The 15,912-nt window shown below is 46.5% G+C and overlaps 1 protein-coding gene across 4 annotated transcripts in view; it reads right to left on the reverse strand.

The window, feature by feature from the left end:
* Positions 1 to 5,280: 5,280 nt before the first annotated feature.
* The window catches only part of Ttc17 (tetratricopeptide repeat domain 17), a 103,775-nt gene continuing 93,143 nt past the window's right edge, over positions 5,281 to 15,912 (reverse strand). For 3 of the 4 annotated variants that reach the window (XM_036183674.1, XM_036183672.1, XM_036183673.1), the window contains 3 exons: positions 10,229 to 10,348; positions 8,393 to 8,536; positions 5,285 to 6,368 (listed from right to left, as the gene is read on the reverse strand). In XM_036183674.1, the coding sequence (XP_036039567.1) occupies positions 6,237 to 6,368; positions 8,393 to 8,536; positions 10,229 to 10,348 (396 nt within the window). In that variant the 3' untranslated portion in view covers positions 5,285 to 6,236. Of the gene's footprint in view, positions 6,369 to 8,392; positions 8,537 to 10,228; positions 10,349 to 15,912 lie in introns of all 4 variants that reach the window. The other variant, XM_036183670.1, reaches the window with a different exon arrangement.

Below are 15,912 nucleotides of genomic sequence, written 5' to 3' on the forward strand. Positions count from 1 at the left end.
AACTGTTTACATGTCTTCCCACTTCTGTGTAGGTCTGCCTAGTGGAGTCAGATTGGCAGCTCAAGATAGGAAACATTGTGGTTATTTACACCACTGGCATAGACAAACACTACAGTGAGGGCTCCCCTCCTCCTCTGCAGAGCCAGCAGACCACTGGGGGATAAGATAGTTCATCAGAACTCACAGTAGTGGACCCACTCAGAGTTCCTCATTCTGTAGCATCTTAGATTGTGCATGTTTAACAGGTTTGCAGAGCACTATTGGTTTGGGGACCAGCGTTTAAGATCCGGTAAGCTACACATACCTCAAGATCATGTCCAAATCCAACCCTTCTTCCTTTATTTCCATATCATCTACCCACTTTCATAAGCCAGAACCCCGGGATCCTCTGGTTGCCTCATCTTGGCCTCAAGCCCTGTCGCTGAGGATCATGGGTCTTGCAACTGTCCATCGCTACTTCCTCCACCCATTCTGTCCTTATCAGCACTTCAGCACCAGTTTCCTGGATCCATTCTGACCCTCCAGTCCATTCTCTAGACCGCAGCAGTGCAATAGTGTTATCCAGAGTGTGGGCCATGGCAGTGGCTCCTTTGCACTGTCTGCCAGAGGGCGTTGTCTGGAGCTTGCATCCCTGCCCCTGTCAGCACTAATTAGCCTCCCCTCCCATCAGAACTGCTCCTGCTCTTCTCCCACCCCAGGCTGGGCTGGAGTCTCAGTCTCAGGGCTCCTCTCACTGTTCCTTGCTCTCTCCCAGGCCTCTAACCCCAGTCTTCCGGCCATTCCTTCTGCCTGCTCAGACATGAGCCACTGCACAAAGGTCGAAGGAAAGCTTGCAGGAGCTAGTTCTCCCTTCCACCTTGGGTTCTGGGGACCAGCACCATGAGTACTTGCACCCTCCCCCGCTCCAAGCCATCTCATCAGAGCCATATTGTTGTTGTTACCATCTTCATCACCATCATCTTCATGTTCGTCATCACAGACAGGACTTCTTGTATCCCTGCCAGGCATAAGACTCACTACATAACTGAGGCTGGCCTTGCTTCCTGTGTGCTTGGGTTACAGGATGGTACCACCCTACCTGGTTTCTGCTGTACTGGCAACAGAGTACAGGGCTTCATGCGTGCTAGGCAAGCACTCTACCAGCTGAACCTCATCCAGAGCCTGTGCCACTAAAAACAAAAACAAAACAACAAAAACCCCTCCTCTCAAACTCTGCTTGCCACTGTGTCTGGCATGCATAAGACTTTCACATGGGCTTAGGCTGTTCTAGGAGAAGACTAAGAATTCACACACATCCCTTATGCCGCTAAGTGAACACAGCATTAAACTGACACCTAATGTCTTTGTGTTGGATGAGTCCGAATAGAGACCTAGAGTTGGCCAAGATACAGAGAGGAAAAGACTGAAGAATGAATGCACACACTGCACTCACTCCCCCTCACCCCAAGACTCGGGGATCATTGCGGAAGAGTGGGCAGAAAGACAGCAGCGGGAGGCGGGGGATGACGACCAGAAAAGTGTCTTCTGCACACAGCAGGGCAGCTGCGCATATGCATTCACGGTGGTTGTGGCAGCATGCACAAGACCTGCACAGGTCCCCAGTCAGACCAAATCCCAGCGTGAAAAGGGGAGTTAGGCACCATGGTGCACCCTTAGCTGTGGAGCAGTTGGTCAGCTGCTGGATGATGGAGAGTCAGTTTCTCCAGGAGTGGAGCCTCTGGTGAGTTGACCACGCTCCAGTGGAAGACAACACACCCAAGAATATTTGAGTAGCACAAACTGGTCCTGAAGGCTTAGAAAATAAAAACTATGCAAAGTTGGGTGGGCAGCGAAGGGCGGTAGATCTGGAGTTTAGAGTTGAGGGAGGAGAGGATATAAGCAAATGTCTTCCACGTATAACAAGTCCCCAGAAAGAAAATGATGATGATGTAGGGATAGAAGGATGGAGAGACAGCTCAAGTCATGGGAGCTCCCATCTGTCTATAACTCCAGTTCTAGGGGATATGATATCTTCTGCCTCCATGGGCACTAGGCACACACATGGTTCATAGACATACAGGCAAACTCACCCACCCTCAACAGGGAGAGGGTGGACTATCAGTCCAGTGGCCTCCAGAGCTGAACCCTGTGTTGGGCAGGATTCTGGGAGAAAGACATAACTCAGTGATCTCACTCAAAGCTGTGGCAGCGGGCTGCTCCTGGCCACTGGTTGCCTGTGCCAAGGTACTTTGGCAGAGCCTCCTTGGTGTGTGTGTGTGTGTGTGTGTGTGTGTGTGTGTGTGTGTGTGTGTGTTGCAGTCTGTAGCACTGGTCATATGGCAGGCATCTTTGGCACCTATAGCTGGCTGCTAAGCAGACTTGAAGGGTAGGACACACATTGATAGGCACTGTTCCCTGGGGACCTGTCACTGCCCTCATCACAACCTGCCCATGTTCCCTCAGTCAGAAGAACCAGAATTTGTTCTGTTTCACAGCCAGAGCCATCTAGAGCTCTTAAGCTTTATGCAGTCTGGAGAGAGGCGCTGTGGTCATTCCCGAGGAGTTGAGAGTGGTTGGCACCAAGGGCTCTGCTCTGGCCTTCCAAGTGGGTATCTGCCAGCATGACTCTGCTGGTGTTGGATGGAGATGGGGTGAAATTCATTGTCTAACACTGGATAGCCTGTGGGACTTTGATTTCTAACCTGCATGTCCTACACAGCAGTCACTGTAAGTCCTTGCAATGTCTAGTACAGAGAAAGGAAAATTGTAAGTGAAATTTAATGAACTTATGTGCAAATGTCAACAGGCAGATGTGGTTAGCTGGACAGCATTGTCCTCTCCTTTCAAAGTTATGCCTCCTGTACAGCTAGCAGCTGTGAACACTTCAGTGCCTAAGGTCCCCTGATCATGGACACCACTGTGCCTAATACACAGTCTCCAAGGACAGAGAGCTTGGTTCTCAGATCCTCAGCCTTGTGCCCAGCAGGCCCTGAAGGGTTTGGAGAGGAACCGGCAGAAGTCCATTGATCCTTTAGCCTCCCAACTGCCTAGCTCCATGGAAGCTGCTCTGTGTACCTGGTTGTAGTGGGAATGGCTGTGGAGACAGACTCCAGACTCAGATTGTAAACTCTTGGAGAGAACTTAGCTATCAAGACCCCAGCTCTTCACAGGCTCTTTTTTATGAGGCTAGCATGTGCTAAGTGTCCCACTGGGACTTAATTTCAACAGGGTTTTGATGATAATTTTATGGGTCATCTTTACAGGGACTTAGTTTTGTTTCCTGCTGCTGTGATGAACCACCCCATAGAAGTAACTTAAAGGAGAAAGAGATTTTGTTCAGAGGTCTAGGTTATAGGACATCATTGTGGGGAAGCCAAGGTGGCAGGAACATCAAGCAGCTCAACATATCACATCCACAGCCAAGAGCAATGCATGCATGCTAGGGCATGTCTCTCTCTCCTTAGCATTCAGTCCAAAGCCTAGACCGTGTAATGGTGCTGCCAGCATTTATGGTGGGTCTTCTCACTCCAATTAATCCAATTAAGAAAATCCCTCGCAGTCATGCCTACTGGTCAACCTAATGTAGACAATTCTTCATCTAGACTCTCTTTCTAGGAGATTTTAGATTGTTGACAATTAAAACTAACCATCATAAGGACCAAGGCTGTTCAGATATGTGGCTTATATTTTCTATGTGTCTCTGAGGTATTGTATATGAACCAAGTAACAATAAGGCGGTGACCTCTCCCATGAAGGTGGGCCTCATCTAATAAGTGAAGGGTCTGAGCAAAGCAGAAAGTGGAGGAAGGCTGAATCCTCTCTGCCTCACTGAGCTGGAATGGAGGTCTACCTTGGCTTTCAGGCTTACACTTGAGTCACCCTGCTGAGACTTTGTGGCATCCAGCTCTCTAGCTTGCAAAGAACAGATCATAGGGCTTCTAAATGCCCACAATCACATGTACAAATACCTTATCCTAAATTATATATGACCTAGAAGGAGCATGGAGAAATAAGATGGTGAGATGAGCCAAATAGTTATTTAGTTGAGTATTGCAGGCAAAGGAAACAGTGAATACAGGTTCCTGAGGCAGAAGCATGAGTGGGAGTTTTATTACTGTCAGGAGGTGTGTCTGGGGAGGAGTAAGAGGGAGAGTAATGGGTCAAGAGAAGCAAGCCAGTTGGAGATTCTTTTCTAGGTTTTATCCTATAAAACCTATATTCAACAAACATGAGAAGAACTCATGCCTAATGGGTAAGAAACAGACCAATTTGAAACATAAGGATGCTGAAACTGTTCAAGTGGCTAAAAGGAAGACTAGGCCCCACAAAATCAAAGATTACATAATATAACCTGGTGGATATAGTACAGAGAACTAGCTGGAAATCTTTTCAGTGCAAAAAGTGATGTGAAATAAAAATCACAGATGGATTAAAATGGTAGATTAGATATAGCTGAAGAGAGAATTAGTAAACTGGAAAAAAGAATGGAAGAAATCCATCAATTTGAAGACCTCCAACACTTGCCCAGGAGTTTCTACTGGGGCATTTCTGGAGCATGTCTCACCTCCCAAGTTACAGTCATTGTGTTAAACAGTCACACTTCTGAATCAGGATTAGCAGGAAGTCAAATGTTATTTATTTTGTTCTAGAAAAGCCTAGTAGCTGGTTGTAGATTCTTCCACGGACCCCAGGAGGAGGGTATCAAGGGGCTGGACCCCAGTAGTCTTCATTACCTTCAAAAGCCAACAAGCATTCGTTGAATGTTTCTGGAAACCTGTCAAACTGTGGTAAGGTGGAGAGGCAGGACCTCACTTAGACACATACTGGAGGGCCTCCTGAGCAGAGCCTTGCCATATCCAGTCAGGAATGAGCTTGCTGTTTTCCACATACTTCTGATCAAAATGCAACTCACTGGACTCGGCCTGCAGTGAGCCAGTGTTAGAGACGGCCTGATGATGTTCTGGAAAGCTCTGTAGACTGCTGCCCTGGGGGGAGGCATTCCATAGTTGCCCCACTTGGTCCTGTGAGGTGTTTCCTGGGCAGATATGAGGCTCAGTGCTCATCTGAGGAGGCCAGGAGTGGTGACTCTGGTTTGGTAATGCTTTTTTTCTTCCAGGAAGCCCAGTCACATGGTGACCTCTGCTGATGATGCAGCTTTCTGGTCAATGTTGCAAGCTCTTAAGTTTGTTGATTTATTCCTCACCTTGCTGCTGTGAGACGGCACAGAACTTAGGCAACCAGAGGCAGAGTCACTAGACAATCTAAATCGACCCATATCTGAAGAAAAACTACATCATGGAGTGACTTTGTTCATAAACAATTTTTATTTTTGTTCTCAGTATGTGCCCTTAAAGATTCCAAAATGTTGGAGTTTCTGATTTTCCAGGGACCAAAGGTAAGGGCACTGTGTGGGACACCCAGCCCTGGCTCCTGGCTCTCCTCTGAGGAGCTGGTGTGCAGCCTCAGAGGGTTGACAGTCATGCCTAGTCCAAGATGGAGGACACAGCGAACAAGGAATTAGTACCACAGACTCAGTCTGTAGAGGGCTTCAAATACACATATTCTCTATATATAAACCTGTTATACAGGATTTCAATGTATTGGTTTCCTTGTGATCTGCAATTAAAATACAAATGATAAAGATGTTGCACACGGCTGACTCCCCTGCTCAGCCCCCCTCCCACCCCAACATAAATAACTTACAAAGGTCAGATGACCCTAAGAGTTTCTGCTGTTGCAAACATTTTGTTTGTAGAATTGTTTCCCCTTCCTCCCCTGCAAACTATCTCTGAGAGCTTGGAACATAGCAGCATGGAATGGACGAGACTGGGGCAGGAGCAGAGCTGGTGAGGACATCAGGAATCCTTGCTTCTTACTGACTGGCCCCAGGCGGCATTGCAATTCCGGGGACAACAGAGGCTACACAGGAAGCAGCGAATGGGCAGTGTGGCCCTGGCCTCTCCAGGGAAGAGGCTGGACCACTGAGGAGCCTTGAAGGCATGGAGGTTTTGAAGACAGAGCAGAGCTCTGGCTGTCCTGGCTCAGTATTTACAGTGTCTGGCAAACCCTGTTTCTGAAGACACCTCTTCTGAGGGTGGCTGGGGAGGAGGGACTTAAAACCAAGCAAAGCCAGCCCTGCAGGCCAAGTCTGCTATGTCTTACTTGGCATTTCACACACACCGTTCATGTGGGTACCGACAGCGATGGGGCTCTGCTCTGACAGTGGCTGGGAGAGCCGAGGCAAGGGGAGGCATGCCCTAGGGGGATCGCCGACTCTTCTTCAGCATTAGGTGGCACTGGATAGTCTGGATCCGGTTCTTGGCAGGCACGAACTCTGGCTGTAGCTTCAGTGTTGATTCATACCACACCAGGGCCTTCTCAAACTCTTCCTGTGAGGGATAAGGAACACATGTGAGGAGGCATCACCACCTGACTAAACGTGGCTGTGACCGGGACAACCCTCCATGACTCTGTAGTGGATTTAAGTCTGCAGGGAGCTGAGGTGTGGGAGGAGACAGTGGCCTAGTCCCAAGGCACAACCACGCAATCAGCAGAAAACTGGCCTGTATTGGTCTGGAGTGGCAGTGGCCCTAATAGCCACCACCACTAAGCCCCGAGGTGTGCCTGGCACTGTGCTAGTGCCTTATGATATTCCTTACTTGGCTCCCAAGCCTCTGGATTGAGGCCTGGAAAATGCTCACTGTGTATCTGCTTTGATTTTCTAGCAAGCCTGGCAAGACGGAGCTGAACTTGGGCATCTTTTACTACTGTGCACTACTGGGACATTTTATTTTCCCAAACATTTAAAACACTTAGAAATGACCACTGCTATACTGAGAACCAGTTCTACACAGGAAGGCCTCACTGGCTTTCTCACTCAATGAGACATACTTGCTCACTCAACAGCAAACTTCACATTTACTGGGGATAAAAACAAGTCTCCAGTTTTAAGAAGCAGAGAAGGCTACACATTTGGCAATGCCAGCCTGGCCAGAAGCATAATGCCTCAGAAATTGGAGATGATGATATCCTGGCCAGATCATCAGCCCTCACTCAGGGATGGTTCCAGCTTGGGCAGAGACACTAACACCTCAGAGGTCTGAGACGACACATACCCAGTTTACAGCCTAGGGTGGCACATTCCATTATCTGTTAGGAGAGCAGCATGGGAACTGCCCCTCCCCCTACTTCAGATGGCAGCAGATGGCTTGGTTCACAAGTTATATATGATTGTGACAGGTTTGGCAGCAACCTCTGGGGTCTTGAGTTTTGAAATCAAGGCTGGGGATACAGAGCTCAATGATAAACCATTTATTTAGCATATGCAAGAACCTTGGATTTGATCCCTAACATCACACACACGTGCACACATGTGCACACATGTACACACATGTACACACACACACACACACACACACAACACACACACACACTCATGAAATAGACCTCTTTCTGAATAGATGAGGAACCTGGAGGGTAGCATTCCGTTTCCCCTTGTGAACAGTAGCTGTGAAGCTACTAGATTTCATCAGCGAGTGTTTGCTGGGTACCTAACCTGCTCCTGCACATGAAAAAGAGCAGTTTTGTCCTGAGGGGCTCAGAGTCTAGAGAAAAAGACAAACACTTGACCAAGTTCAAGTGTTTTAGACTAGTGTGTTAACACCATTGTGCTAAAAAACCCATGGTGAAGACCCATGGAGTTGCCGGGTGGTTGTGGCGCACACCTTTAATCCCAGCACTTGGGAGGCAGAGCCAGGCAGATCTCTGTGAGTTTGAGGCCAGCCTGGTCTGCAGAGCGAGATCCAGGAAAGGCACAAAGTTATACAGAGAAACCCTGTCTCGAAAAACAAAAAACAAAAAACAAAAAAACACAAAAAACCAAAAAAACACAAAACAAACAAACAAAAAAAAACAAAAAAGAAAAAAAAAAGAACCATGGAGTTGTAAATGTTTAGATTGTATCATGTTATTTGAGGAAACGCAACTCATGGGGCCGGAGATAGATGCACAATTAGGAGCACTGGCTTCTCTTCCAGAGGACCTGGGTTAGTTTCTCAGCACCCATCTGGTAGCTCACGACTGTCTGTAACTCTAGCTCCCGAGGATCCGATGCCCTCTTCTCATCTCTGAGTGCATTAGGCAAACACATGGTACACATGCAAACACGCAGACAAAATAGTCAGACACATAAAATAAACAATCCAAAATAAAACTGCAAAAAACCCAACCCCCAAAATAACAACAACCCAACCCAGCCTCTCAAATCCCTGTGAATAAACTTTATGTTGGTGTAGCTGGTAATTTTGGAGATAAAACTTCTGGGAAACTGGAGCACAGTGCCACATTAAAAAAAAGCTTTGGAATCAAAATGCGCCTCCATATCAGAACTAAGGTGGCTTCCACCCTGTCTCACCATGGCCACGTAGACATTGCCCAGCGTGAAGTGGTTGACAGCAAAGTGGGGCGCGATCTCCACAGCCATGGTGGCTACTATGACAGCGTCATTCCAGAGCTTGGCATTGTGCAGGATGTTGGCCAGGCTGATGAGGGGCACATCCTGGGGAAGGAAGACAGAGAGGGGGGAACAGAGCTTTACTCCTGACTTTGCCAGCCATGAAGCATATAGTCCTGCTCCTGGGAGTTGACAGAGTGCGACACAGAAGTGCATAGGACCAGGCTGCTGCTTGCAACTGGTCTCTAAATGAAGAGCAGAATAGGAGCTGGCACCAGAAGAAAACCCACAAAACCCTCTCATTGACAAAGCCTTCCAGGAAAAGCATTAATAACAACACCCATAGCTATTAATATTCTTCTGCTGAGTTACAGGCCCACTTCTGAAACTCTGTGAGTGACTTCCATGGAGTATGCTCTCTGGTCCTGCAGATGGTGACTAGAACATCCACAGTCAGACACCTGGGGACAGCCACAGCCTGAGTCGAGCAGTGACAAGTGAGCATGCTCCAGAGTGAGCTTGCACGTGCTAGATAAGCTCTCTTCTGCTGAGCGACAGGCTTGGCTCTGTGCAAGGACTAGTGTGTCCCTTGTAGCAGCTGGCAGATGTGCTCGCAGGCCAGGTCCAGGCCCCTACCTGTTTCTGGGGTGACTGAAGGGAGCGTTCCCTAACTGCTGAGTCAGTCTCCACAGCACACTGAAGACCAGCAGGTGTGCAGAGGCTCTCTGACCTGCATAGCCAAACGCCTTACTGCCTGCCTTGTCTGCTGCCCCCAGTGTGAAGCACAAAGGGACAGACTGGACAACTAGTGACATCAATCCCCACAGACCTTTCCCCTTTAAACACGCTGTCTGGGCACGGCTGTCACACTGTGCTGGGTTCTATGGGAGACACGGATGAACAATGAAAAGGAAGCCATCCCTGTCCTCACTGGGCAACAGCAGAGTGTATGTCCTTAGATGAGAGCCCAAGGTCAGAATGTTAGTGTAAAGCACAGCTGTGCTTAGAACCCAGAGCTGCCCTTGGTGAATCGTTCTCTTCTGCCAGCCTGGGCACCATCTGACAAGCAGATACAGCTGGGTCTGTACAAGGTAGGGCATCTAGATTAATTCGGAACTAGGAACATACGTTATAATTAGTGGCATTCTCAGACACCGTAATAACACTGGGTGCTACAGAAAGATCTACAGTTAGCATGCTGTGCATGGAGGAGGAGACCGAGAATTTACTAATATGCACAAACGGATAGAAGTGAGGCACTTAGGAGCTGCCCAAACCCACAGATTCCCAGGCAGGTGGCCTGCTTAGCCAGAGGACACCTTGTATGAGGAGTGGCTCTCCAGTACCATAGGATAGGTGTGAGGTGACAGACTGTCACCATGATCTCAGACCTTCCTTTATGCTCCAACTCTGTGAGGTGGGGATAGCCGCCGGCCACCACCTCCCCCACCATGTTCTCAGTGTGCCACTCACACTGGCTGAGTATGAGGAAGCCTAACTGAAACAGCAGAAGCCACTGGCCATCGGAGAGGGACACACACAGACACCCCTTCCCACCCCTTGCCCTGCTCCCTCCCCTTCATCTGGTGGGAGGAGCAGACACCCCTTCCCTCCCTCCCCTTCATCTGGTGGGGGGAGCAGACACTCCTTCCCTCCCTCCCCTTCATCTGGTGGGGGGAGTAGACCCCCCTCCCTCCCCTTCATCTGGTGGGGGGAGTAGACACCCTCTCCCTCCCCTTCATCTGGTGGGGGGGGTAACCCTCCCTCCCTCCCTTCCTCCCTCCCTCCCTCTCTCACCTTCATCTGGTGGGGGGCATAGTGCAGGGCCTGGCGCAGACAGTCAATGGCTTTTTTCCCCTGACCTTTCACTCTCCAGTAGAGGGCAGCCATGCTGGAAAGCACCCACGATGTCTGATTCTGCAGAGCAACAGTGGGGTAAGCAGAGTCCCCTCAACCACATACCCAGGGTCACCATGATTAAGAGGTGCTGGTGCTCAGCTAGCCGCTCAGTGTCCTCGTGGATCCTCAGGGCAGTTCTACGAGCTGGGTTCTACTCGATACAGCTTTCTACAGATGAGAACACTGCTCAGAGAGCCTGTGTGCCTTGTCTACGGCCACTTAAGTACACAGCCGAGTGACACTCGTGTCCTTGTCTTGTTCTACTTAACTTCTTTGAACCAAGAAATAGACATACTTACAAAGAGAAACGTCACCTTCCCACCCTCCTCTCTACTGTCCAAGTAAACACTTTTAGCTTCTCATATAGCTTTTCAGAATTTCTTTATGCTTTATATAAGCAACTACCAATACAGAACTATACTCTCACCTTTTAAAAACAAGACTATTTATATGAACCAGCATTTACTTCCCTTTTAGTAAACAGTGTGCTTTGACCCATCATCTTGTTATTGGCTGCATAGTATTTCCCTGTGTGGATGTCCATCATTCACTTGACAGGACTCTTATTAATGAATACCTCTTTCTAATATTTTATCATTACAATGGTATAAAAAAAAGCTGTATACAGATGTGACCTTATACTTGTGTGAGCACATTTGTGTAGCAGGAATCTTAAAGAGTTCTTATTAATGAAATCAAACCTGAGGCCAGTTATTGGGGTGAATCCTGGAAGATCAGAGAATCAGAACAAGCCACGGCTATCTCACCTTGCTAGTTCCTCAGGTGATCCTGTTTCCTCAGGCTGGAAACTTCTGAGTCCTCCTCCACATGAATCTCAGCTGAACTGTGTTGCTCCAAAGCCTAACTGCTTCTCCAGCCAAATGCTTAACTAAATGTTTTACTCACTTAGTTCCTGGTCCTCACGCCTTATATGCCTTTCTCTTTCTGCCCCCACTCCCTGGGATTAAAGGTTGGGTTTCTGGGATTAAAGGCGTGGATCACCATGCTTAGCTGTTTCTAAAGTGGCCTTGAACTCAGAGATCCAGCTAGCTCTGCCTCCCAAGTGCTGGGATTAAAGGCGTGCACCACCGCCGCCCAACTTCTGTTATGGTTTACGCTTCCCATTTTCTAGCCACCATTTTTGGCTTTGTTCTAGTGGCTGTCTGTTCTCTGACCCCAGATATGTTTATTTTGGGGAACACAATACCACCACACATTTGTACATTTCCAGAGGTGGACACAGCATGCCAAAGGATGTTCATCATTTACATTTGGTAGATACAACATGTTGCTTTTCACAGGGCTGTAGTGACATTCTGCCAGAAACATGAATGTTCCCATTCCTAACAGCCGGGTGACAGACTGTCAGGGACTTCTATCACTGTGGCAGGTGATCACTAGTTTTGGTCTGCACTCCCCCACATGAACGGCACTGACCATGGTTTCCTATCTGTAGTATTTTGGATTCCTTTTTATTCCGACATTGGTCCTCTCATTCTGTTAACTTTTCTGAGGTCTTTGTCATGTTTCCTACAAAAAGTACTTCATGAGTTAGGAATTCCCAGACCGGTGTCTCAGGATGAAGACTACCTTTGGAGTCTCAGTGCCTCTTATCACTGCTGAATTTGGCTTATTCATTTATCTACAATGACTTCTGGATTTCTGGCTATTTTAGGAAGGCTGCCTTTACTCCAAGATGATCAAGAAATTTTACTATGTTTTCCTCCCCAAGAAAAATTTAAATTTCATTTTCACACTGAAATCTTTGATTCATTCAAAATTTAACTTGCCATAAAATGTTCATCCAACTTAGTATTTTTCCAGATGGCCACTAAGTAGTTTCAGGAGCATTAAAAGAAAAAGTCACTTCTAATGAGATGGTTGCCTTTACCACACAGAATCCCATCCATGTCCCTATGCATTTGTCTCATTTACTCTCTTCACCATACAACTAAATGACACTGTGAATTTACTAAAGTACATGTATCCATTTTCTACAGCTGGGTACTTGAATGGCTTCCTGCTTTAATGTCAGGCAGAGTTTCTGGGTGACAGGACAGGCAGATGGTCAAATACCCAAGAGAATTTGACATCATTTCCTACACACATACCAACTTACAATCCCATTAATGTGGATCAAAAGGGCTCTTTCAGGGAGGCATATGATTCAGTTCTGAGTCTATCATGGGCGTAAAATGGCACTTAACTGTGATCTTAGTTTTCATTTCGTGACCATCAGTAGAACTAAGAGTTGCTTCATATTCAGCAAACATTTATTCTTCATCATTTTTCTCCATTTTGGGGGCACTGAGGCGCATGCTGGCCAGGTCTCACCACTGAGTTGTGCTTGGCTTTTCTGTTGGCTGGAATTTCATGATCTCAAACCTGTCATCCACATATGTTTCAACAATCTCCTACTTTTTCAGGCTTTATAGTTAGGACTTCTGCATCTTTCCCAAACCTTTCCCACTCAGAAATTCACCTCCCACATTTCACTCTAATTTTCAAAGTAATGTTTTTGATACTTGGCCCTTAATTTACCTGGAATCAAGTATTTCTTTAAGATGTAAGGATTAAAATTACTAACCAATAGCCATGTCTCCCTTTAAAGGGCCCGATCTACTCCTTAATCCTTATCTTTCCTTAGAAATTCAAAATTCTTTCCAGGTCTCTGAAGAATTTTGATGGGGATCTCATATAGAAAAACAGAAAACAAAACCCAAAGAACCCAGGATAGTCAAAAGAATCCTGTACAATAAAACAACCTCTGGAGGCATCACGATCCCTGACTTCAAGCTCTACTATAGCACTATAGTAATAAAAACAGCTTGGTACTGGCATAAAAGCTAACATGTGGACCAATGGAATCGAACTGAAGACCCTGACATTAATCTGCACACCTATGAACATACAATTTTTGATAAAGAAGCCAAAACGGTACAGTGGAAAAAAGAAAGCATCTTCAATGAATGGTGCTGACATAACTGGATGTCAACATGTAGAAGGCTGCCAATAGATCCATATCTGTCACTGTGCACAAAACTTAAGTCCAAGTGGATCAAAGACCTCAACATAAATCCAGCTATTCTGAACCTAATAGAAGAGAAAGTAGGAAGTAGTCTTGAACACATTGGCACTGGAGATCATTCCCTAAATATAACACCAGTAGCACAGACACTGAGAGAAACAATCAATGGGACCTCTTGAAACTGAGAAGCTTTTGTATATTAAAGGACACGGTCAACAAGACAAAGTGACAGCCTACAGAATGGGAAAAGATCTTCACCAACCCCACATCTGACAGAAGGCTGATCTCCAGAATATATAAAGAACTCAAGAAATTAGACATCAAAATGCCCAACAGTCCAATTAAGAAATGAGCTGCAGAGCTAACCCGAGAATTCTCAACAGAGGAAGCTCAAATGACTGAAAGATATTTAAGGAATTGCTCAACATCCCTAATCATCAGGGAAATGCAAATCAAAATGACTCTGAGAGACCACCTTACACTCGTCAGAATGGCTAAGATCAAAAACACTGAAGACAACTTATGATGGAGAGGATGTGAAGCAAGAGGAACTCTCCTCCACTGTTGGTGGGAATGCAAGCTTGTGCAGCCACTCTGGAAATCAATGTGGTGCTTTCTTAGAAAACTGGAAATCCATCTCCCCCAAGACCCAGCTATAGCACTCTTGGGCATATACCCAAGGAATGCTCAATCATATCACAAAGGCAATTGCTCAGCTATGTTCATAGCAGCATTGTTTGTAATAGCTAGAACCTGGAAACAACCTAGATGCCCTTCAACTGAAGAATAGATAAAGAAAATATGGTACATATACACAATGGAGTACTACTCAGCAGAGAAAAACAATGACATCATGAGGTTTGCAGGCAAATGGATGGAACTAGAAAAAAATCATTCTGAGTGAGGTAACCCAGACTCAGAAAGACAAACATGGTATGTACTCACTCATAGGTGGATACTAGTTGTAAAACAAAGATGACTAGACTGCTACTCACAACTCCAGGGAGACTACCTGGTAAAGAGGACCCTAAGAAAGACACAGGGACCACCCAACAACAGAGAAATGGATGAGATCTACATGAGCAAACTGCTCATGAGGAGGGGTAATGAAGGGCAAGGGTTGGGGGAAAGAGAGTTTAGGGGAGTGGGAGATCCCAGCTGGATCAAGAACAGAGAGGGAGAATAAGGAAAGAGATACCATGATAAATGAAGACCCCATGGGAATAGGAAGAAGCAGAGTGCTAGAGAGGTCCCCAGAAATCCACAAAGATAACTTCCACTATAGACTACTGGCAATGGTTGAGAGAAAGCCCAAACTGAGCTACTCTGGTGATCGGCCGTCCGAACACCCTAACTGTTGTGATAGAACTCTCATCCCAGGAATGATGGAAGTGGATGCAGAGATCCACGGCCAGCCCCGGGTGGAGCTCCAGGAGTCCATTCCGTGAGAGAACAGAGGGATTGTATGAGTGAGAGATGTTGAGACCATGGTTGGAAAAAGCACAGGGACAAATAGCCAAACTAGTGGAAACACATGAACTATGAACCAATAGCTGAGGAGCCCCCATGGAACTGGTTCAGGCCCTCTGGATAAGTGAGATAGTCAATTAGCTTGAACTGTTTGGGAGGCCCCCAGGCAGTGGGACTGGGACCTGTCCTTAGTGCATGAGCTGGCTTTTTGGAGCCTGGGGCCTATGCTGGGACACTTTGCTCAGCCTGAGTGAAGGGAAGAGGGGACTGGACCTGCCTGGACTGAATCTACCAGGCTGAGCTGAATCCACAGGGGAGTCCTTGCCCTGGAGAAAGTGGGAATCAGGGATGAATTAGGGGGGAGGAGGGAGGACAGGGGAATCTGTGGCTGATATGTAAAATTAAATTAATCATAAAATTAAAAAATACCTTTAAAAAAAAAGAAAAAGAAAAGCTATCATGTATTGTCAGAATGTAGAAAACAGGGAATTCATGTACACTGTAGGTGGGAATGGAAATTAGTATAGCCATTGTGGAAAACAGAAGTGTATCATAAAGAAATTATAGTATTCCAAAAAAAAAAATTCAAAGTTCTGTTTTTCTTAATTTTTTTAGAATAAAAAATTAAGTTAATAAATGACATGGCACACATGTGTGTCATGGCCAGAGGACAACTTGAGCAAACTGTTTCTCTCCTGTTTCCCTGTGGCATCTGGGGATGGGACTCAGGCTGCCATGCTTACACCCAAGCCACCTCTTCCTGCTGCGCCATCTGCCCAGCCCCGAAGTTCTGCTCCATTTCAAAGCTCTGTTGGCGCTGATTATCTGGGTCGGGCTGACAGGCTAAAGGTGTATGTGTCTTTGAACTGCAAGCATGGTGGACGTAAATATACAGATATTTACAAACGGAAGTAGATCCCTGGAACATTGACTCTATTTAGGTCTTTTAAAAATGTCTTTCAACTTCTATCACTTTCTGTTCACAGGTTCAGATTTATTTGTTGTTATACCAAATGCTATGAACATATTTTTGCAATACTGGAAATGCAACTTGTCTTTATTTACTGACCTTACACGCAGCCAC

The sequence above is a fragment of the Onychomys torridus genome, chromosome 4 (assembly GCF_903995425.1).
Source record: "Onychomys torridus chromosome 4, mOncTor1.1, whole genome shotgun sequence".
NCBI lineage: Eukaryota > Metazoa > Chordata > Mammalia > Rodentia > Cricetidae > Onychomys > Onychomys torridus.